General features: G+C 41.8%; 1 protein-coding gene across 22 annotated transcripts in view; it reads right to left on the reverse strand.

Moving 5' to 3' along the window:
- si:dkey-205h23.2 (CUGBP Elav-like family member 4) overlaps positions 1-25,354 on the reverse strand; it is a 163,099-nt gene that overhangs the window by 16,290 nt on the left and 121,455 nt on the right. For 4 of the 22 annotated variants that reach the window (XR_005209784.1, XM_037791588.1, XM_037791426.1 and 1 more), the window contains 9 exons: positions 23,714-23,793; positions 12,488-12,502; positions 12,188-12,361; positions 11,115-11,262; positions 9,689-9,838; positions 8,824-8,886; positions 8,157-8,237; positions 6,081-6,137; positions 4,004-4,147 (listed from right to left, as the gene is read on the reverse strand). Coding sequence is in view for 21 of the 22 variants with exons in the window: in XM_037791588.1 (XP_037647516.1) it covers positions 4,004-4,147; positions 6,081-6,137; positions 8,157-8,237; positions 8,824-8,886; positions 9,689-9,838; positions 11,115-11,262; positions 12,188-12,361; positions 12,488-12,502; positions 23,714-23,793 (912 nt within the window). In the remaining variant the exon portion in view is untranslated. The remainder of the gene's footprint in view (positions 1-4,003; positions 4,148-6,080; positions 6,138-8,156; positions 8,238-8,823; positions 8,887-9,688; positions 9,839-11,114; positions 11,263-12,187; positions 12,362-12,487; positions 12,503-23,713; positions 23,794-25,354) is intronic. The other 18 variants (XM_037791504.1, XM_037791486.1, XM_037791494.1 and 15 more) reach the window with 14 other exon arrangements.

Here is a 25,354-nt window from a genome sequence, read left to right on the forward strand (position 1 = left end):
AAAGTCTGCACTGCAAACTTTAAGTGCTTGTACATCCCAATAATCTAAAACCAGAATGAGATATTTGAACACGTTTCCAGTTTTAGCGGTTTTCTCGAGACAAAGTAACTGGCTGGTGTTTCATATCTTTGATGCAGCACTGGTGCTGTGCAACTCAATACCCCGAACGCTACTAGTGGTTGAAGTATGGCTCTCAGAGCAGCCATCCATTTAGGCACAATGTCTGTACGTGTTGTAATGTTATGCATTTTTAATAAAAACACACACAAAGTTACAAACATTATTGGGTGACAATGGGGAAAATGCAAGTTGAGGACCAGGTTGAGAATGCTGCAGTATACTGTAAGTCTCACTTACTATGTAGTGGTGCTGTGCACTGATGCTGTTTGGTACAATGGAAACACTTTTCTGCACTAATGCAGAGGTGGCTGTAGTCTAGAGATGAGGTCCTGATGTTGAAATACCCTCATAGGTTCTGTGCAACTACCTCTGAACTCCCTTGGAGCAAGTTAGTCAACCTCCAGGTGATCAGTTGAAGCTGCTTAGTAGCTAAAAAATTGCCTACAAACTTAACAGTTTTAATACATTTTTTATTCATTTATTTATTGTGATGATTATTTTACATTTGCAAGTGTTGATTGGAGATTTGCTTGTTCTTTTATAGACATTATATGGCTTTAGGGTGGCTGTTAAACTACACTATGTAAAGGGAGGCACAAACAAGCTATCTGATTGGTGCAGCTGTAGACCAGCAACTCCCATGTTCTGCGAGGTAAAATGACTGTTTTTGTGAGTGAAATCTGGTGGCTTTGAATAGAGTGAAATAACGGTTTCAGTTCCATGACGGAAAGGGCTTGTCTTGACCCACCCTTTATAAGGATGGTGAATCTGTGCACAGTAAATACATGAATGTACAGATGAAATGAACATGCACAGGCAACTTTCCCCGACCTAAAAGTGGGAAAGAAAAAAAGGTATATCCTGTTTTCAGAAGCCTTTTAGGTAAATTGCATCTCCGCGTGTATATATTTTCTATCATATCTAAAAAGCAGTTGGCTTCCTATATTAGGTGTGTTTGTGTGTTTGTGTTATTCCATTCTCAGAAGACCTTTTGAAATTCATTTTCAAGCTAAATCCAGCTAATTCCACTTAACAAGGTAAGCTTTGAACACTTTTAAAAGTCAATATTGAGTGACTAAATGCAGAGGATTACGACTAATGTTATATCCATAGAGTCCCAGGTTAGATTAAACACAACCATATAGCTCCTCAACAGTAGGTGTCTATGGGGTGCACACATTTGCCTAATGGATGTTCTATACCTTTCAGTGACTCAATAATGCATCACTAACTAATAACACCGGCTGTATTAATAATACCTAAGTCACTTGTGCTTTCTCGTCATCTTAATTTTTCAAATTGCTTTGATGTGAAATATTTTCTAAATCCCTAAGTCCTATCTTCATCTCACCCGCACACGTGTCACATATTCATATCCGTTTTTATCGCTAAGCAAATAAAAATACTAAACTAAACAGACATCTGTCTGAATTGACAGTGATGCATCCCTTAAGAGTATACTCCAAATCCTACTCCAGAAATACATCCTTTATAAGAACATGCGTCGAGTGCTCCTCCGGTGACCTTTTCATCATATTCAAATTTCCAAGCTTCTCTGTAAACACTCCGTCTCAAAGAGTGACGTCTGGTTATCTCCTCTCCAAATCCCAAAATGTAGTTCACCTGCGCTGCTGCAGAGAAATCAGGCCATGAAGCATACAGATGTTTCTGTTGAAACTCTCATGAATCATTCTGCAGCGGCAAGCGTTTTTTCAGAGGTATTTTATTTAAATTTATTAATAACACTAACTAATTATTTAACATACTGTACCTACTAAGACACTGTGATATGCTGCTTTTTAAAATATAGTAGATAAGTTAACCTTTACATTAACAAACTTGACGTTTTTACAGAATGTAAGCTGTATTCGGATGATGAATTTGAGGTTATGCTTTTTAGATTTTAATTATAAAAAGAAAGAAAAAAGTGGATTATCTAAATTAGAAGATGGTGTGCTGTGCAAATGAAAATGGGAAAATTAAAATCTTGGTTAACTAAATGCTGACATACTGACCGGATTGTTTGTATGTAATAGATATGAATGATTACAAAAGTGTTACAGGTTTTTTTTATTTTGTCCTATTTGAGTACATACTATGGTCTTTGGCTTTCTGGTAGTTTGTATAACATTTTGTCTATTTGGCAGAGGTGTGCATTCGAGTCACATGACTTGGACTCGAGTCAGACTCCAGTCACAAGTACGATGACTTTAGACTTGACTCGACAAAATCAAAAAAGACTTGCAAGTCGACTTGGACTTTAACACCAATGACTCGTAACTTCACTTGAACATGAGCCTTTTGACTTGAAAATAATTTAAACCTTCTTCCAAGCCCAAAGATTAAAACGTATGTTATTTAAACAGTGTGCCATAAATCAATTATTTTCCCTTCATTTCCTGAATCAATGAACGTTAACACTATTCATTCCCAGCAAGTTGTCACCTAATACTCTAGATATTTTGTATCCACACTTGTCTTAACAAAATTGTTTTAATAAATAAATACAAATTTTAAAAAGCATTCATTATTGTTGTAAATGCAGTATATTATTACTCTGTTGTAGGGCTCCAACTAACGATTTCTGTCATTGTCGATTAATCTTTCGATTTTTTTCTAAATTAATCGATTAGTATTTTGGTCTATAAAATGTCATTAAATGGTTAAAAATCTTAATCAGTGTTTCCAAAATAGGAATGCACTGATCCAACTTTTTCAGTCCCAATACCAAAGGTGACACCGATCCAATATCAATTAATCAGTCCATCCATCTATCATAGTGTACTGTATATCGATATATATATACAGTCTATTATCTACACATGTACAGTGTGTGAGTCTACAGTGCCCATTAACCACATCATCAAGGCTAAACTCACACATTTTTAAGATGAAGTGTTCCAAGTTCTTAGAGGCCTAATAACTTATCCCCCTTAATGCACAGCATCTTCTGCCTAATTTATTCATGTCTTACAAAGGAGCCCTGGGGCTTCTGCTATAAAAAGGAGGGAGAAATCTAGTGAGAAAAAAAAAAAAATCCCCACAAAAGAATCACGGGTTAAATTGCTGTTTTTCAGCCAAGATCTTAATTACAAGCCGTGGAAAATAAGCCGGTGAGACTGATGAGGTCACCGCCTCTTTGTCCTTCCCCCTTGTTGACTGACGGATAGTGATAGCGAGAGGCATATGTTTAGAGGAGAGCACACAAAGGGAGAGAGAGATGGACAGAACGAGACAGACGAGGGGAAGAGAGGAAGAGGAAGCCTCATAGGCATGCCATGTTGAAGAGAAACTGAAAGAAAGCCAATGCTGGGACTCTCTCTCTCTCTCTCTCTCTCTCTCTCTCTCTCTCTCTCTCTCTCTCTCTCTGCCTGTCTCCTGGGTGCTGCTGTCCAACTGAATCAACAGTAAGGCCCACACCAGTCTATTATTATCTCTTTAAGCCCATGGATTCCACCTGCACCGCCTCCACCCTGATGAACTGGTTTGCTGTGTGGGAGGTGAGAGAAGAGGAGGGGAGGGGGTGGCGGGATGCTGCTGGTTGCCCGGCTGGAGAACTGAGGGGGGGCGTCTGGGAAAATGCTTTTCTCTTGGGTAAAGGAGTCTGGGAACGGCAGAGAAGGGGAGATGGATCCTGATTGTATTAGGAATGCTATGATAGAGAGGGTGATGAATAGATGTGTGGGGCAAATGGCAATTGTGGGAAGATGTTTGGGTCAGTAGCTATATGATGGATTCATGGTGGGTTTGGCCTGTGTTATTGTAGGTGATTAGAGCGTCCCTCCCGTTTCAATTGCCGAGCCCCACCTTCTTGCCCCACCTGTGCATTGCTCTGTTCATTTTCTTTCCCTTCCCTTCCCTTCACTGATGATTTTTGACTCACCGAAACATTTGCTCTGATTAGTCGCTCGGTCCACAAAGACTTTGGCGGAGATGACGTTGCCGAAAGGCAGGAACATTTGCATGAGCTCCGCGTCTCCGAACTCCTGGGGCAGGTGATAAATAAACAGGTTGCAACCTTCTGGCCCTGGTGATGAGAGGGAGACAACAGGAGGTTACGTGGGAGCATAAACAGCGAGAGAGAGGCTGACCATAATAATAACACGGCTGGAAAAATGACTCAATAAAGCCAATAATCCGAGGAACACAGGAGCCACGTAAACACCAAACTCTGGTTATGATACCTTTGGCACAAATATTGGTTGTATTAAATCTAGTTATTGTGGAGTACACACACACCATAATCCTATTTTTAAAGTGTTATAAGGTCACACGTGTCGTTTGGTCGTCTCTTTTTGTGGTTTCTATTTGAATCCCATTTCACATAATAACTTTAAAGATAGGTGGAACTTTAATAAAGAATATTAACACTTAAATGTGACTATTGTCTCAGAAAATGCGCAGGCAATTGCGGCGCACATGTAAACAACCATAGCGAGGGGAGATAGAAGTAAGAGAGAGAAACAGCCAGAGATAAAAGGTAGAGACAACAGGAGGATGAAAAAACACAGAGGTTGATTGGAAAAGAAAGATAAAGACGGTTATATTGAGAGAAAGAAACACTGAGACACAGAGGAAGAGAAAGGGAGGAGGAGGAGGAGGAGGAGGCAGAAGAGCATAAGCCAAGTTTTTGTCCCAATTACTCTGTGACAGTAGGACTGTCTTCCAATCTCTCTCCATCCCTCCACACTCATCCACCCAGCTGCCACATATTGTACAGGCCAATCTGGATAAAGGGAGGGATGAACTGGAGAGAGAGAGAGAGAGAGAGAGACAGAGAGAGAGAGAGAGAGATGTGATGGACTCGGGGACAGTATGCTTGCAGCTGGCTGCCTGGCTAGCATTCTCTCCTGTCTCATTGCTCTGGGTGATAGCATGACGAGATGAGACTGGGGCTGGTGAGAAGGCTGATAAGAGGGCTGCAGTGGTGGCTGGCTGTACTGCTGCTATGCCTCGGCAAGATAGAGGACACACACACACACACACACACACAAACACACACACAGGTTGACAGAGTGGGGATTTTTTTTTTTTTTTTTTGCAGTTAAAGGCTGAATCTCCGTTCTGTCTGTTTAGGTTTAGATGTCTTTAAAAAGAAGTGGTTTGTTTGAGGGAAAGAAATGTCCCCAACTGGTGTGTGAGGACGGTTGATGGGTTGGGTGAGCCGCACAGTTGTTTCACTACTCCTTGCAAACATAGCACCACTTTTTTTTTTGATGATTGCATGAAAACATCTCTGCCTTTTCCATGTATGCAAGTCTGTCCATCCAGCTCTGTGGGGGGAAGGTTATTGAACTAATGCATGTCAAGTTAACTGTGACTGGATAAGCATGAGTATAAAATCATACAGTCATGCATCTTGTAGACCGCTTACACTTTTACCCAATAAAGAAGAATAATGTTGCAAGCAGGGTTTTTTGTGACTCAAAAAACATTAATACACCAACCATGAATCTTAAATATAGATTTTTATTATATTTTTTATATACAAATTTATATATATGATATTTATTTTAATAGGAAAATACAGTTAAACATGTGCCAGGAAAGGAAATATTATAATTGATAATTTAAAAGTTCTTAAATTTAAAAAATAAAAAAATATTAACATATTGTAACATATTATGACTTATACGCAGTTTATGATGATAATTAGTTTGGTATGATTCACATTTGCAGAATTTATTATTATTTATCTTTGAAAGGGGAACCCCACCGATTTTACACATCAAAGTCGGTTTCTTGTGGAGTACTACTGCATGTGAAAAAAAGTTGTATAAAGCCCTTTTGTGGCTCCATAGGGAGCTGCGCAAAGTCTGATAAATTGCCTCAAGTGATGTCACTTGAGTCAGGGTCAGTTGGAGCTGAAGACTACAAGTATTAAAATGCTGTGTGGAGTTAGAAAGAAGTTAACTCACCGGACCTCTGTGGCTACATTAGCTGGTACTAGCATAACACACCTGAATCTCTGACCGAACTGTCGGCAGTTAGAGTTGGATTGTAGATAATGTAGGCACCTGGTTTTGACAAGAGAGAAGAATACGTAGAATTCACCTAAGATCACCTTGAAATTATTCTGTTCATGCAATTACAGTCGGCAGTGATGTATTCAACCGAGTGCTCTTGAAACGGGTCTTATTATTGCCGTCATGGACAGATATGATTGTAAAGTTGGCATGGACCTTGAGCAAAATTTAAAATTTTCTATGCAGGTAAAACCTTGAGAGTTTGCTGCACTTACTGAAAGCCTTTTTAAAATCCTTTTTAGTTTATCCACAACCATTTAACATTAATGCATTACTGGCATAACCATATGTTGATATTTGCTGTGTCAGTAAGTGTTGCTGTACAGTATTGACATGTAACGCATAGCTGTGCTGCCTAATGCCGCATTTCCACTGCATGGTACGGCACGGCTCTACTCAACTTGACTCGCTCTTTTTTGGTTTTCCATTAGCAAAAGTTGTGGATAGTACCTGATAGCTTGTGCTATTTTTGGTAGCACGTTGGTCGCGGTTCCAAGTGAGCTGAACCAATACTAGAAGGTGGAGTTAGCACACTGCAGACCACTGATTGGTCAGAGAGAATCATCAATTTTGCTACTGTCAATAACGAGAGCAATTTTTTTTATTCGCTCAGCCCAGACTTTAAAAAATGTTAGCCCGCTCCATTACGGCGTAAACTATACGGCTTACACTATACGGCTTACACTATACGACGTACAATTGATAAAGTTCAGATGTTCCTAGTTTCATGGGACGTCGCTACGGCGATCAGCTGAGAATCCTGCTTACACTGAGGGGGTACTATCCACAGCCAAAAACAAAATAGAGAAAAGGACCTGGTATCGAAAGTGAGTTAAATCGAGTCGATTCGAGTAGAACCATGCAGTGGTAATGAGGCATAAGATGCTCCGCTGAAGTGAAGAGGACACATATTTTCAAAGAGTACAGTGAAGATCTGTCTGGTTAAAATAATATTTTTGGATTTGGGGGGATTTTCTTTGTTGACAGAGACACACACACACACAGACACAGACTGATGGATCGTATTGCTGCAATTGCTAGCTTTCAGAGGGAGGTTGAAGCTGAGGCTAGACTGTGCCTGTGTATTCCGGTTTAGGTGTCTCTCGTTAAATGGCAGGGCTGCAGACTGTGGCAGTGGACTGAGACAGGCTGGGAGTGCAGCCAAAACCCAGAGGAGGCCAGAACTCAGACAGGCCACTGGCTCAACCAAGAATAGCTCTATGTGTGTGTGTGTGGCTGTGTCTGAGTGTGTATGTGCAACCATGACTTCTATAATTCTTGCTAATGATGAAAATGTTCCAAGGTAGCCGTGAGAGATGAGTCGTCCTTAACGACTGTGTGTTTTTCCTATGGTGTGAAATTATGCCTGCATGTAAAGCCAATAAGCTGCTGACATGCGAGGACAAATTTGTGTCTGTCTATACTTTATTCATACACTTCTGCACTGTGACCCTGGCATGCACTCACTCTACCGAAAAATTGCAAACATACACTAACTTTTCCTCTCGGCAATGTTGGAGACACTCAATTCCAGAGTTCCTATATTGAATATTCATGCCACTCTATGCTGTCTCATACAATCATATAGATGAATAATTGAGACTGATGAATGGCGTCAGAAAGGGTGATTTACCATCACAGTATATCCTATGCTTTATTACATCTGATGCTGTGGCATAAGAACGAACACTACACTAGGAATGGTAATAAATGATTATGCATGCAGCTAATTAATCTGATGAATATTTATAACCACTTAAACACATTGTAATGGACTGATTAAGCAGTCCAACGCTGCGAGTTTGAATTAGTGCAGTTTTTGAATAATGACACTAGTAACTTTCCATCTCACTGCTAATGTTCTTCTCTTTAAATGGGGAGCCTTTTTCTCACATTTTCCCCAGCCAGCTTTCTCCCTCCCTCGCTAATTCAAAGCAGCACAGCTACATTAGAATGGAACATGGCAATTATCACCTTTTATCTTGGGTGGGCGCGCTTGCTCGCTCTTACCTTCCCTCTGTTGCTGGGGAATGATGGTTGGTTGCTGGGGGAACGCTTGGCTGATTGGCGCATAGGCGGCAGGGTAGGCTGCTGTTGCAAAGGGAGAACCAGAGTGGAATTTTTCACATCTCCATTTTCATATTTGACACAACAAAACTCAAATCATTATTCCATTGTTCATTTGCGTCCCCTAGACGTTGCATAAATAAATTGCATTACGACTAGGGAGCCCGGGCTCGTTCGGCTGGTGGATCACTACACAAAGAGTATGGCAAAAAGGGGGAGCAAAGTGCGGTTCAACTAAGCAGACGCACAAAGAAAGAGAGGGAGACGTACACCGTGTTAATGAGAGCTGATGTCAGGCAGAAAGCAGTGGTTATGAGAGGTCTGTCATCTCTCATGTAGGAGGCTGTGGCAGGTTCAGATCCTCAGCTCTCGGTGTACTTTTGGAATTAAGTTTTTTTTTTTTGTGTGGGTGTATAATCAAGTCAACTGAAAATCCTTTTGCAATCCTAATGTAAAGTAGCCTATAATCCGGGAGGAAATTGGCTGGTCGTCCGGCTATCTCTACCTGTCATAGTGTCTACTGATGTGGCAAACAGAAAGGGAGAGGGGAGAGGGAAAACGGACAGATGGAGGAAGTGAGAGAGCAGAGGAGGCAGGAGAGACAGATCACCTGCGTAGTGTTGGACGCCAGCATAAGCCTGTTGGAGAGGGTCGGTCACCGTTGGACTCTGTGCTGCAGAGAGACGAAAAGAGAGACAGAGAGAGGGGGGGGTGAAAGCAGGGAAAATTAAAGTAGACAGAGAACGGTCAAGACAGACACAAAGAAAGATATCGAGAGAATGTTAAAGAGCGAGACAGAAATTGGCTTAGCTGTAGAGAACCATCGGGGGGTAAGATCACACAGGGAGTGGGAGAAATTTGGGTTGTCATATCTCAGTTCTTCAAAATGCCTGTTCGCCCCAGATGTTTGCATCAAATATTAACAACATGCCAAACAAACCACTTTGTAGTTCATTACAGTTGCAGCTGCCTCTGCATAATGCAGAAACGGGGGAGTGTGTGTCTGTCAATTCTTCAGGAATCATTCCCACACAACAGTGAGAAGCCGAGGACGGGCTGAGACGCATCAAATTAACCGTAATGGACTGATGGATGAACTGATGGATTCATCATGATACTAGCGCTGGCTGCTCAGAAATCTGCCAAAGACACTGTTGATTGACCCTCAAGCCTGAAACGCTTCAGTTCAAATCAGAAAAAAAAGACTTAATGAGAGTGTGAAGTAATAAAAAAAAAAAAAAGGACTTGTCAATTTTTAAACAGTACCATGCGATATAATTCAATTTGTCAACGCTGACATGTTGAACTTGCATCGTGGCAATTAGGTGATGTTGTTATTCAGATCAAGTGCAACACTAGAATAAATCACATACCAACGCCATCAGTACAAGCAAGCTAATCGTAGGTGACAGGGTCAGAGCTCTAGATACTACAAATGTATCATGTTTCTTTTATGTAGACCTTGATTGGCTCACCTGGGTAAGGGTGAATACCATTGGTGTAGATGGGCTCGGAGTTGGGCTGTCCGTTGCTTTGAGGCGGGAGGGCGCTGAATCCGTTGACCCCGATAGTGGTGGCTATGCTGGGCACGGCTGTGGCAGAGATGCCAGGGGGTGTGCTGGTGCCTGCAAATAGATACAGAGTCATTACGGGAACTGCAGGGATTCACATGCTACGAGAGGAGTATATTTTTTTCACAATGTACTAGTGTATAACAGGCACATGATTGGCCCTCATGAGAACAAATTCATACCTTTTGACCCACCATGAAAGTGTAGTGTAGTTTGGTAGAAATTGGTACCAATTCAGCCTGGACTAAAGGTACAGGTACTAAAGGTAGCACACTGATTTAAGGTGCGAGTGTGACGCGTGGGAAAAGGCACTCATCCACCACTGTAATAGAACATAATGAAGGTAGCTGATTTTCTGAACATGTTCCCATTATATTAGCCTTGTTTAAAAGGTATATTTATGTCACTTGGGGTACATAACTGCACTTTTGAAGGTACAAAAAGTAGTGGTACAAACTTGTCTCACAAGAAGAGATACCTAATGTACAGTATGTTGGATGTAGAGACCTTCTTCTAACTGCCTTTTCCTCCTTGTGGTGATATTCCAAGTCCATCACCTTGTCAGTGCCCTTTTGTGCTGATGGATTTTTATTATTTTTCTAATCCAGGTGAAGGGCATTTAAGTCGTGTAGGATTATGTTTGATAGGCATTACCCGGTGTATATGTAGGCCTCGTGGATTACAAATGCCAGGTACAGCGTCAAGCCACTTTATTTAATACATTTGCAATGACCCTGCCTTCAGGCGGGCCTGCCTACTTAGTGTCGAGCCATCAAAGCTCCTCGTGACAAGGGCCAAAAAGATAGTTCAGACCGGGGTCCGGGATTATCTCGCACAAATCTTTGCTCTTATATTGTATAAGCCAAGGACTCTGCATCCAAAGTCATCGGATTGGCTGTGTTCCCGGAAAACACACACTGTCACAGAGGCACACTGAGGGAGAGAGCGACAGACAGACAGAGAGCGAGAGAGGGATAATGAGAGAGAGGAGGAGGAGAGAGACACACTGTAATGTGGCTGCCAATGAGTGTCAAGGAATGCTGTACATCTTCTCCCATCATGCCCCATTCAATATAAGTCTCTGCCTCCTTTAATTCAACACTGGCGATGTCTGCTCCGGCCCTAGAGAATGGAGCCTACATCTTAAAAAATGTAACAAGGGCAAAAGCAGAAAGGCCTTGAATGAATACATTACTACTGCTTCTATAATTCTTGCTAATGATGAAAATGTTCCAGGGCAGCAGTGAGAAATGGAGAGAGAAACCCTGCATGTGTGTGCTTCCTCTGCTCTTGCACCCGAGTCAGTTGGCGTGTGCTTATTAGTGTATACCTGAGGACGGTGTCATGGGAGTAGCCACCAGGCCGTTGACATTGAAAGCTGCCATTTGCTGCATTTGCGCGGCAGCGATGGCCGCCATGGGGTTCAGGTAGGACCCTTGTGTTGCCGCCATCAGGGCTGCTTGCTGTTGCATCATCTGCTGTAGGATTAAAGAGCAGTGGGGAGAGAGGCGAGTGGCGGGAGGGATGGAGGGAAAGGACAGAAAAAGGAAAGGAGGGTGAAATAGCCGCAGGACCAGAGCGTGTTTACTCTCACATCTCTGTTTGCTTGGCCCGTGCCTTGTTCTTGAACAGAGTGGTTCTGTGTTGCCCTGCAGCGTTGCTTCCCAGCTAGTGTAACACCGCTCTGGCCCTTGTGCTCATTATACCGACACAAGATAAAGGCTATGTGAGGAGATGAGTTTAGCAAGCTGGAGACTATGTATATCTATATGTACTATATATGTAGAACTCCACCGAGTTAGAGGGGAGATTGTGCGTGAGTGGACGATTCTCACCTGTCAGGGTGAGTTGTTAGCTACTGGGTGAGTGCAAAATCTCACAGACTCCTAACTCAGGCTGTGACTTTCATGTGTGAATATGAAATGGGGGGTGGGGGTGGGCTGGCAGGGTAAGGGGTAGTGGGTGAGCGGGTTTGGGTTCTTGGTAATGAAATGCCCCTCTGTTTGAGTGTTAAGGCGTAAAATGTGTAAGTAGATGAAACGTTAAAGCTCGGGTTGGCAGTTTAAATTCACAGGCCAAGTCAGGAAATGTAGGAAATGGAAAAGTGAATATGAAATGGACGCTCACAACTGTATGAAAGTAACACAGTGCAGTGCTGAGCATACATGATAAGGAGCTTCCCTGGACAAATGAAGGGATAAAAAAGACACAATGCAAAAAAGAAGCAGTGCAGCATTTTCCGTAAAGCCTCTGTATACGTGTACTCAAACAGCCATTTAGCAGTGTGAATCACTTAAGGAGTTGTTCGGCGTGAGTGTCACATGCCTAGTGGGAGAAAGGGTGAATTCAAACCTCAAATCACAACAGTTTTCATTTTTCTTTTTTTCTTTTTTTAAAGCTCACCGTCTCCTCCCCCGCCGGGCTGAGACTTACAGCATGAGAGTAGGCGCCATAGGCCCCAAACTGGATGGTCATGGGACTGAAGATGCCAAGCTGGCCCGCCATCTGGTGCATCCGGCGCAGGGTCCTCTCCTTATCGGTGTCTGCGAATTTGACCACCAGACTGGACGAGGCACCCTAGAGGGGCACGGATATTTACAAGGTTAGTGAAACTGAATTTGCTTATAAGTTTTGCAGATAAGTTTTTTTTAAATTTCAATGTCTTCATAAAAATTGTTTAATGGAAACTTTGCAGTGTATTACCATGTTTTCCAATGGCTGCATGGAGATTAACAACACCAGATAAACAAAACAAGCAATCTGGATATAGCTAAAATAAGTTGATTGTGCTGTCAAAGTTTCAACAAAGTAGGACAACTAATGATACAGACTTTTGAAACTACCATGGTTACTTTCAATCAGCAGTGTTTTGCAGATTGCACCTGCCACTTCAGCTGGCCAACCAGCTAATGAGCTTGTGTTTGTTAGCCACAACTGTCTGTGAACATCCCTCGACTGCATAAATTGTTATTCACTGGGAAAAACTGAAAGAGGACAACGAGGCAGTAACATTCTGTAACTGCAGTCGTTTGGAAAGCTCATATGAATTTCCTAAAGCTAAAGGCGAGCTTATAGTGAAAATACTGATGTTATCAATACTGATGTCACTGACTGGCATTGTTACATATGCCTCACAAGTCTATTGCTCTTAATTATGTGATACTTTAACTGAACACTATCAGTCTGACCATAACCTAAATATAGGCCATTTAGAAACAAGGTTGCAGTACGTGCATTACTTTTGCATCTTTTGTTGTGTGGTTGAAAATAGCTTTCTCACAAAGTGTGTGTTTCCCTCGGGAAATGACCTACAACAAAATGCTGGCTCCATAATAAAAAAAGTTGTAGAGCTGATCTGTATCAGTGCATCAACCTTTTTTTATTAAAGGTGCACCGTGTTGGATTTGGCGGCATCTAGTGGTGTAACCCTTTGACCACTCCTCGCTTTCCAAGACTGTGGTAACCTGAGCCGCCGAGTGCAAAACCGTGGTGACACCATTCGCCTCACTCAGAGGCCATCCTTACCATAATAACACTACTTTAGGAGCAATGGAAGTCAGACGGCGGCTGGCTGGCGGTACCAAGGTTTTGCACTCTGAGGCTCACATTACCGCAGTTTCACAAGCGTGTCGGAGAACTACGGTGGCCTTCAGGTAACGTAAAAACGCAAAAGGCTCTCTCTAGAGCCAGTGTTTGGTTTGTGTGTTTTGGGCTACTGTAGAAACATCGCAGACTCGTTGAAGAAGACCCGGCTCTCTATGTAGACACAGATTCTCACTCCCAACTCATCAAATACCGCCGCTTGGTCATTGCCCCACAGCATCGGAGAACAGGTTGTTTGTAGATATGAAGGGCTCATTCTAACTTAACAAAAACACAGCGATTTTTAGTTTCAGGTGATTATACACTAATGAAAACATAGTTATAATATATTCAATTTCTGCTAATAGATCCCCCTAAATGTTACACACTGTTCCTTTTAAAATGTGATGTGAGCGCTCTACATCACCACGAAGGAGAAGCAGTGGTGAGCATGTCATTCTTTCTGTCATCGTGATGTCCAGTGTACGCACCATTCAAGCCTTCAAGACCTAACAATTCTAAGCCAAGGCAGCTAGTGGCAGTGAATGTGCACCTCTCATGGCTGCAGTCATTTAGCTGTCAGCGTTAAATGGAAGAGAATAGTGAGTGATATTTGCTTTTGTGAACTTTCCAACTCCACTGTATACACTAGCAATGAACTGTGATCCTAACCAGATCCCACAGGAGTCCCAGTCCCCCAGTGGCGAAGCTCCACTGAATGCAGTACTAGGTAATTAGGTCTGACAAAAGCCTTCGGCATGTGGAGGGCGAAGTATTGACTAATGGCTCTGCCTTATGGCAGATATAGTTCCGTATTGATGTCCGTGCTCCTGAGTTTGCATCCAATTAAATCATTTGAGAGACAGAGACCAGAGTCAGTTCCTCATGTGACATCCAGGCAAGGAGAGTGTCTCTGTGTGAGTGAAAGACAGAGAGATATATACAGAGAGAGAGAGAGAGAGAGAGAGGATGAGGAGGCTGCCAGGCAGAGAAAAGCAGCCACAGACACTGTCAAGAGGACCAGGCTCCTATTTAATTACAGGCAATGCATGCTGGGAAAGAGCACGGAGCACCACCAGGACAGAAGGACACAGGCAGCCAGGGGGCAGTCAGGATATGATTAGTAAGATCATAAAAGCAAAGACATGGGGAGAAAAGGACTCCATAATCATAACTTGGATTCATCTTTCACAAAATGTCTCATCCTGACAGGGTCAGTACAAATGCAGGCTTTGATTTAGATTTCCATATTTTCGTTGGGTGTAGAAAGCGAAAATGCGAGTGCAGGGGACACGGTGACAGAGAAAGACGCGGCTGACCGGTGTGAGTGATGCACCTGTTTTTTTTTTTTTGTAGAAGTCAATGTGACTCTCAGCATAAGAAATTTAAATTGACAAAGCTCGAGTGCTTCCTACAGGAGGCACATTATTAAAGCAGAACTATCCAAACAGAAAATCATAGAAACAAACTTCTGCCCTGTGAAGCTGAATATGGCAACAGCACAGTAAGACTGTGTGTATTTGGCCGCTGAATAAACACAGTCTCAGTCTCACTGTTGTGTAGCCTAACTTCATGCTCTTTCATAGTAATTCATACTAAAAGTGTGCCCTATTTTCGTAAGCGCTTCATGAAATTTTAAACAGGAACAGCTAAGCGATATGCCATCGGGAGGGCAGTTTGACAGGGTGATCTGGTGCTCCGTGGTTTGGTTAGTCATGGCTGTTGCAACCAATCTTACATAATATCTAGTCATATATTTATCCTGCCAAAATGTATTGTTTTTTTCAGTCGTCTCCGTCCTCCAGCTACTGGTTTTGTTTATCTTTTCTTCATAAAAAGGAAATATGCATTTTCTAAACGCAAAAAGCAAACAAGTTCTTTTTCAGAAGCTTTGCAAGTATTGACTAACTCATGTGGAAAGTGTCTTACACACGTTCTATTAACACAGCCGAGAGAATGTGCTGGCCGGAGATAACCGTGAGAAAGAGGCTGGGGAATGAAGGAAGGCATCAGCATGGACCCCAGGGACAGTGCGTCTCAGATGGGATCCTATCAGAGCCAGCCAGCACCCCACCTCAGGCCAGAGGAGACCCATCTGGTGTTTCTCCCTCGATGCCATTTCAATTAGCTAAATCAATACTCCGACGTGGCGGCGTTAACGGCACAGTTTTTTCCCCTTTCTAATTTCATTTCATCCCACCTCCTGACCTTTTTCAATTCTTTCTCAACTTTGCGGGCCAGTTGAAGGGACTGGGCTTTTGGGATTTAATGAGGCTGGCACTGAGCAAACATCCTCCTCCAGCGTTGTTGCTTAAGCCTTCCCACAGCATGGGGGTCTGGCATTTAGATCACATTCATTTTCTGCTTTGTGTGTCTGCGTATTCTTACATTCATTTAATACCTCATGAAGAATGCATTGTGAGCATCGGGACTGTGAAAGCCCGAGGCTGCCTGTACTCGCTGCACCGTGACTCGAGATGAGGCGAGTCTGGCCCAGTCTGACTTCTCCCAGCAGAGAGCTCTGCTCGTAGACGACAGCACGGGAGGAGACCCAGTCTGCACTGTCTACACTGAACAGATTTGGCAGCAGCATTAAAGCACAACAACAGCCTCTGCGGGTGTTGTCAGCAGTGTCACTCATGTCAGAGCCTAGCATGTCTGACTTTCATAGCATAAAAGCCAAAATATTCACCACTAAAATAATAATAATAAAAAATCTCTCTCATCCTCACCCCTGAACAGGTGAATTTCATATCCTCACATCTCAAGCGAAGGTATTCTGACTAGATCCAAGGCCTAATCAGAAAAGACAGATTTCAGAGTGTGATTCCCCCCCTCACGGATCAAGAGTTTCCTATCCGCATAAAGAAAGAGTAATATGTGGCCAGGTAATGAAGGAACAGGTGGCAGCAGACAACAGGCACTGGATGCAAAGCAGCCACTCCTCACCGGTAGCAGAAAATCACAAGCTGACAAACAAACAGAATAATAACCTCCACCGGCATGACTCCCATACCTGGAGAGAAAATGAATTTGCTGAATTTGATAAGGGCCAACAGGGAGCCTTCACTTTTGACAGGTACAACTAAGGCATTTGTCACGGGTTCAAAAACTAATCTAATTCCTTGAGCAGCACACTTGACTTGTGAAAATCTCCTATATTGGATTTTGTATATGCCGCGAAATGTGTGGATGGAAAAATACACAACGGTAATTGAGGGATTAGAACTCAACTACACCAGTGAAATGGCATTACGCTTTTATCTCTGCATTACTGTGGTACAAAGACACTGGTGTTAAGTGTGTACTAACAGGTAAACAGACACTCATCTTCTATCCTCTACAGAGGCTTACAGCAATACAAAACAACGCCACACTCGTCGAAGGGAAAACTGTCATTTGGAACAGCATATTAATAATTAACACCAAAAGAACCTTCTTTCTCCCCCATTCAGCAAACATGTTACAGCTACTTTTAAATGACAAGTGAAACTTCCAAAATTTTCTCAGGTTTCTACAGACTCTAAAAGCGTTAATCGAGAATCTGTAAGAAATTAATTGAATACACCATAACAAGTTTGTTTGGTAATTGGATGAACCCCCCGTGGGCTCCGCGTTCAACTCTCTGAACCTTGCTACATCTCTGCTAGCCTCATGGGAGGACTGTCTCTCATTAGCACTGGATGATGCTGTCTTGGTCTTGCCTCGCTGTCCACCACATACTGCTGCTGCTGCCGAGCATGCTGCATCAAGCCAAAATACGCGGAAGACCAATACTGTCATTCTTAACGGTATTTTACCGCATTTTGTAAATAACAGTTTCCACCAAAATATGTAACGTGCACAAAATTCCATGTAATATGTCCGCTACAAGCCTGCTGAGATCCTACAGTAGTTTCATGTGGCATTTGATGAATCATGTGTTACAATGACAACGCTCTCTGGCTTGGTCTTATCTCTCATTAATCCGGAACTATAGTATCACACACACGCACGCTCTTGTTGCTGCCAACACCGGCGAGCTCCACGGGCCCTGTCAGCCACGCTGTGACACCGAACATGACAATGTCTGCAATTTGCCGGGTGCTGTCTGCCTGCCCCCGGCTCTGCCATTTGAAGTTTTGCCACCTGTGCCTCTACAGCCTTACTGTAATTCAACAGACGAACTGGTGAGAGCGCCTGTTCCGTGCCCAATTGCCTTTTAAGTTAATTTTGGAAGCACCTGCAATGTGCGATAAACATCAATTAAAGCTATGACCCGATATATCAGCTCATGCCCTTCGGTGGCATCCCTTGCCCTTAAGCTTCATTAAAGCCTTTCATTTTGGGCCAGCGTATATTTTGGTGCAGGTATTATTTATGGCATGTGTGCGTGTGCCAGGTAACACAGATGCTGGAGAGAGAACATTAAGAGGGAGAGAGAGACAGCGAGGGAGTGAGAGACAACTCTTTGTTCAAGGTTCATCCAGACCTCACAGCTGGCAGCAGGCAGTGAGCGGAGCAGCCCACTCTCTGAATCCTGCCTCCTGTTAGTCTGTTGTTGACGACATGTGGCAGTGATATTATCCAAATTAACTGCATCCCCCATCGGTATCAAAGCCTTAGTTGGATACTAATGGCCACCTTGCCTATTAATCTGAGAGGAAGTTGGATTTGAGGAGAGGAGGATAACAGGTGCAGGGATAAAGGGAGAGAGATATGGATAATATAGATTATTAATGAACTTTTGGATGGCTCTTGATCCGCCCCAGGTCTGTTTGGGGCTCCATATGTTGCCTTGGACAGTTCATCTGCAGCAGACCTCAGGTGGCTCAATGGCCCAACCTAATGCAACTGTGCCTGGACTACAGCAACACAAACGTGCACAAAGTGCGCTAAAGTGGTCCGCATGAGCCAAATCTGTACAAGAAAGCAAAAAACAAACCCAGAGGAGTCCAATTATGTAAATCTTCTGAATGTAAACATATTCTGTTGATTGAGTCAACAAGATATTTTGAGTACAAGGTAAATATCTTGATTATAATCAAATTTCAGTAAGTGGCCTGTCATAATTGTGCGCGATCAGTGTGCAACATGATTATTCTTTGGCTCACGGCCCACTACTTATTACATTTTGCCCCCTTGTGGTTTACACACCAAAAAGTTTGGTCTTTGCTGAGCGCAACAGCCACACACACAGTTAAACCGACTCTACCACTTATTTCCCTCCCTCGCTACTTCAATGTAATGCAAAATGAGGCGGCATCAAAAAGATGTGTAAATTACATCTGGCTTCCAGGACACTATCTGGCTGCCAGGAAGCGTCCGTAAATATTTATTGCGGAACATCAGTGAAGTGTGTGAAGGTGCGGATGTCTGCCAGAAAGAGTGTGTGCTCGTGTGTGTGTGTCCAGCTGTGCAGTACTCAACATACACCCACCACTGGCAGGGAGATGCTTCGTAATTCATAATTTCTTTTACTTAAGCCTTTTTTGGTGGCCTTGTTCAAACCCGACAGAAGTATATCCAATGCATAATTAACTGCAGCTTGACAAGAGGTACAGGTTTGGTGGCCTCATTCTTCAACTAAACAAATCAACACCAACTAATGCTATTCCATGCATCTCATAACTACTGTATACCAACTACACAACAATGAAAAACTATATTCAACACCACTAAAAGCACATTTAAATCTATTTAGTAGTGCAATACAGTCCACTGACCATAGAGATTATTGCACGATTCTTTTGCATTGCATGTGAGGTCCTCTCATTATGTTAACATGCTGTGTGATTTTGTGTAATGTGTATTATGTGTTGTCACCAGAGCATGGGAACAAACACCTGTATTTGTGTATTCCTACGCAATCCGATTTACAATTAGTAGTATTTACAGCTTAACATTATTTTACAACATATCAAGATAAATACCCCGGGTCTTGGATAGATGATACCCAGGCTATGAAGAATAAATGTAGAATAGATAAAAGTTAATGGGAGGCTGATAAACGGCAAGTGTCCAACAATATTACTGTGTGAAGGACTTAATGTTGAAATATCAGGAAGCAGTTAAGGAAGCAAAAGCGGCTTATTAATCTGACCTCATTTTGAAGATCCATCCTAACTCTAGGGTGCTTTTCAATATTATTGACTTACTTGTTAACCTCCCTTTTAGTCACTGTAATGAAGCCTCCCTTGATGAGTACTTTCAAGTGTTTTAAGTGTTTAATATTCTTGAACAAAAAGTAGCCTCTTGACAGGAGCCAAACTGCCACTGTTAATGATATGGCTGTGATGAGCTGTTTTTTAAGTCATTTCTCTCATGTTGTTGGAGGAGACTGGCTTGTACCAAGTCTACCTGTCCCATCCATATTACAAAATATTCAGAAGCCTGTATGATATATATTATCTTTAGCACTCTTTCCATTGGTTTGATATATTTTTTTAAACATGCAGTTGGTCTCAGAAAGTTTTTACCTGGTTATTCTCCTACCTCTTACCTACCTAACAATATCCACCCTTCATCTTTATCCTCAGTAGAATTGAGATTCTGGGTTTTCAATCCAGTTTTTTTTTTTTTACATTTACAGTATTCATGGATGTTTCTACTTGGACATGTGAAAAGCAAACAAAAAAATGTCACATTATGCTGATGACACACAATAATATCTAGGTGTACAGAATTCTAACACTACCTGTCTAGCCATTCCCATTAAGTGTCAAAAGTTAATTACACCAATTCTGAAATAATCTTTTTTTGGCCAACTACTTCAATTAAATTGCTTCACCATGGAGATGACACACTGTCTCCCAATGTAAAGCCACTAATTTCACACTAATTTTCATTTTCAGGAACAGGTTAAGGAGAGCTGTTCAAACTATTAACTTTTGACAGAGGACTATTTCCCCATGCAAAGAGAAACATTTAAATCCATAAGTAATCACAAAACAGTCATCCATGCTTTAGTTTGTTCTTCTCTAGCTCAAATTATGTCTACGACTTGCATAACAGTATACTTTTTTTGGTCATTTTCAGAACTGAATTATCCTCAACTCTATCATTGTATCAGAGACATTTTATCCCATATTACCAGAGGTTTTGCTGCATTTTCCCATTGGCTTTTTCACAGTCTGCTTAGAACCATGTGAGACCTAGATTTTGAACAACCTGCCTGAAAACGTACACACATTAAATCAGTTGCACGATTCCTTAAAGCTACTTGTATGCGCTTGCATTTAATCAATTGTTTAACCTTACTTTAATGATTATTTTATTCATGTGACTTGTATGCCTCATATGTTTTACTTTTATTTATCTTTCTGATATTTCATCTTTTCTTTCTTTCAGCAGTTTGTGGACCAATCCAGGACTTAAATGCCAGTGAATATTGAATTACAGTCAACAGGTGGCCAGAAAAGTTTCTCCAATGGGATGCTGTGTTTCTTCTGGACATGTAAGTAGGACAATTGTTAGCTTATACTTTAGCTATAAGAACCTGATAAGCTTAAGGCTCTCTGAAAGTTTGTGTCAGGCACCTCTGGTTCTGAAAAGTGAAGCCAATGCAAAAGTGCCTTAAACTTGCATTCTTTCCACTAGCGATCAAGAGGCAACTCCTCTGGTTGCAAAAAAAGAAGTCTGATTGTATATTAGTCTCTGGGAAAATGGACCTACTTCTCATTTGATTTATTACCTCAGTAAACATTGTAAACATGGTGTTCATTTAGTAAATTATGGTCCTATTTAGAGTCAAATAGACGATAAAACAGGGTATGCTTTAGGGCGTGGCTACCTTGGGATTTGACAGTTCTCTACCACGGCGTTGTGTGGTCTGGGAGTTGTCCGTGTTTTTGTCTTAGAACTTTAACCTTTTCAAAGTGTGTTTTCAGTCCATAAAGGTTCATTGTAATATTTTGGTTGCCTAAAAATGTCTTATTCAGCGTTCGATTGTACTTAGGTCCATCCTCTTGTGTCACTTCTGGTTCCAAGAATCCATAACTCTGTCATTACATTTTAAGAATGAGTTAATTAATTAATTGTAATGAAATAATTATTGGCTAGTTTTCCAATTAAAATGTTGTTTCTATTATAAACTGAAATGTTACAGAAAGCATTATGTGCCGTTTAATCGTTCGAAGTATCAATCGAAATGAACCAAAGAACAAACTCACACCTACAGTATAATTTTATGCTTTGCTTGAACTATACTGTATATAGTTCTTTCTCTTTTATGGCCATTAGTCCACAATTTCAGTTTCAACTTTAGACGTACATAACATCATATTTACAATACAATGTCTCATGAAGACACATTCAAGGTTCATGTGCAGTGCACAGTAATCATATCTTTATAAGACTGTGAATGTAAACACTCTATCTGTCTGCTGAAAAGGTAGTGTGAATAGCAGGAGAAGGAAATGGATATTGAGTGAAAAGACAGATACAGAGTATGCAGCTGTGCGCTGTGAGGTGGCGGATGCTGACTGTGGGATTCTTTTGTGTGTGATAACACACGGGTGAGAATGTATGTGAGACTGTGGACTGTTGATGTGCTTTGAAAAGAGTCACTGTGGTGACTGTATGACTTTGTTCTTCTACCACTGCATGGGAATAGAACCTGTGCATCTCAATAGACCTCCATTTTATTCAAGGTGTAACCCACCACTTAAGAATCGGGTCTGTTAATTGCAGCAGTTGGATTTAAGTGTGAAGAGGAGGCAACTTTATAATAGGGAACCTGTGGGTTAATACGTGTCAAACTACTAGTGAATTAGTTATGAGCAAGACCTCACTTTAGAATGGGGAACATATTCTGAGTTAGGAAAGAAGTAATTCAAAGTAGGGCTGTGCAATTAATCAAATTTCAATTACGATTTTGGCTTTCAACTATTAGGAATACAAGACAATCGACATAAAACGATTATTGCGCTGCATTCCATTTCGAAATGATGCTCTCGTTTTGCGTTGTGTTATAAATCCAGGGCACCCCTTTCCTTTACAGCGGTGCGCTTTCGCCCGCTCGGCAAATCAGGGACGGCCGCTTGGTGTGGGAGGATCCCCTCGTGGGAACTCTCCCCAGTGGAGGCTATCCCTTGGTCGGCTTGGAAATGCCCGGGGTGAAGGTGGTGCTTTACAGCACCCCTCGCCCGGACCTTGCCGCTTCGTGCTCGCTGTCCCCTCTGTCCCTGCGGGGAGGGACGGAGCTCCCTGCTGCCGGGGTGACTGTCAGCGGCTGTGGCATCTGCAACCCACCCGACCCATCTTGAAACACTGACCCCGTCTGTCTTCCCATGCTTTGTGGGTGTGACTTTTTTGCTTTGTCATCTTTGTCATCATCAACTAATGTCTTTATGATTAAATTGTTTACTAGAGCACAAAATTGATTACAAGAGCACACAGTTCTTCATAGATCTAGCCTCTTAATTTTGCTCTCAAAATCACCAGATCGATGCATTTGACTTTAAATGTAGGCTACAAAATGTTCTTTCTAAATGCATGATGTCTCCAAAGTCAATGAGTAATCGAGTTAAATAATCGTTCTCAATATTGACCAAAATAATTGTGATTATGATTTTTGCCATAAACGAGCAGCCCTAATTTAGAGTTATTTGGACAATATTAACACTTGTTTGTGTTTTGTGACATAAGAGTAGATCATACTTTCTAAGTGAAAAGGGAAAATGACTATTCTTGTTGTACTACCACCTTATAAGGCTCATACTGAGCAAAGCTTATTATTATTAACTTCCTTACTTACTATCAATAAGCAGGAAGTTATTTGGGGAAAACTCTTAGTTAATGGCCTAGTAGTTGTAGAATATTATCATGCAGAATAAGGCATTAATAAGTGTTTCACAATGACGAATAAAGAGCCGATATGCTACTAATATGCACTAGATGTACTAGTTAATGGTGAATGTGTGTACCTTAAATATAAAGACATACTACAGAGTAGTAGAGAGGACATTCTGGTATATTTTGTCTGTATGTTTTTGTCTGAAATGTATGAGATTTTTAAATTTTAAAAAGAGGTATCCATCCCCCAGTGGCCGTATGCATGTGGAATAGAAAACTTAACTAAAGGGAGGCATAGTCAGTGTCTTTCTCTTGGCAGGATAGAAAACAGAATCAAAAACGTCCACCGATCTTTGTTGTAAACTTTTTCCCAGTCTACCTCAAACATTTCATAAAACTGGCACCATGGGCAAAACAGCTGGCATGAATAGACATCCAATTGACATCATATCACTTGGAAAACTTTCCTTTCTACTGTCCACATCAAGTGTGAAACTGTTTGCAACTACGTTGAAATACGCTTGACACCAAAGATTCAGCTGTCATGAGTGTGTTTCAAAGTGTGTTACTTACAGGCATAGTCTGTCCACCATGCAAGCTGTTGATGGCGGCCTGCGCTTCTGCGTGGCTGGAGAACTTGACAAAGGCGCATCCTGTATGCACAGAAAACAAGAGAAATAGAAGGGAGGGGCACAACATCAGGGAATGGCCTTGAATATGGGGGAAAAAAAACACTATTCATTACCATTGTTTTCATGTTATCTGGTTTGTAAATATATTCTGCCATTTGTGTGTTCAGCGCATAACTCTGAATAAATCAGTCTAATTGTAGTGAAAGCATTAGCTGCGTGGAACATCCTGTCCCTCGCCCACTTCTAATTCCACCCCCTCCACTTCGGAGCATGGAGCCAAGGCATTTACTATCCTGACTTGTTTGTGATTATTAATCTGTTTAATATTTACACATTGTGATTTGTGTGCAGTCACTCATAAAAGAGATTATGATGACAAAGGCATAGTATTATAATCTGCCCATCTAACCGAATCTTTGCTCGCATGTAATTTCAGATGGAGGTGGGGGGGCTTTGCTCAAGGGGCATTCAAATCATCTTAAATCTGTTGTGTAGTTAATGCACAAAAGGAAAAGTCAACATAAAAAGTTGGCCGGAAGACAAGGGAGCGGGCGTTGGCAGCAGCGTTCTGGAGCCTCGTTGCATTAACATTTCAAATGAAGTTAGAAATGATTCAAGTGGATAATAATAATGCACAATATGTGTTTTGGGAGGTTGCATATCCTAACCACATGATTAAATAGTGTATCAGTGTACTGTAGGTAAGAACGGGCACTAAATTACTACAACATAAAGAGAAGTGAAATACTGTGGAACTGAAATGTGGTAATTTTCCAAAAGCCGTTAAATTAAACAGGAGCTATTTCTCTAAGCTTTATGGTCGTTATAGACTGCACGAGGTATTCTGTTATGTCCTATTCTTATCCTTGCCTTCAGGTAGCTCATGTGTTAAGTCAAGAGATACCTAATTAACAAACTCGTGGATTAATTCTGCCCCCTTTTCATTAATCGAGAAGCACCGGTGTCTCAGGCTTTTCCTGAGTTCAATCCCTGGTTTCTTGAGAACTGCTGATACCTATTTAAAACGGTTACTTATGTTCATATACATTTATTCACTCTACATTCCCAACGGAGTCGTGATGATTCATTTAAATTATAAGCACTGATAGGTATGCTCAGTGGGTGTTCTGTGTCTAGCATTCACTTTTACATCTCAGGAGTCAGCTTTGCTTCCCAGACAAACAAATTAATAATTTCCTGACAAAAATAAAAAGAAGATTGAACTGAGGAACATGCAGTATGTGCACAATCAATGGAAGACAATTTCCACCTCTACCTGAGGCTTTCCGTCCACATTCCAGCCACACAATAAATGGTAGGCAGGTGAAACTGTTGTGTGCAGAAATGTGGTGAGTAGTAAAGGCCACAAGTTTCCTGTACTGTCAAATGTCCTCAAAGCTATACAGATCTACAGAGGCAAACAGATAAGTCAAAGAAGCCTTTGATTCTGTCACAGCACTCTAGCACCCTTTTACTTCACTTGAACGCCCCTCCGGGTAGAGGCAGGAAAGGTCTTCATTTGTCCAACTGAAATGTGTCAGCCTACAGTGTGCCATTTGACTGCGAGTCCGTCTTTGAAGGA

This window comes from Sebastes umbrosus, chromosome 2, assembly GCF_015220745.1.
Source record: "Sebastes umbrosus isolate fSebUmb1 chromosome 2, fSebUmb1.pri, whole genome shotgun sequence".
NCBI lineage: Eukaryota > Metazoa > Chordata > Actinopteri > Perciformes > Sebastidae > Sebastes > Sebastes umbrosus.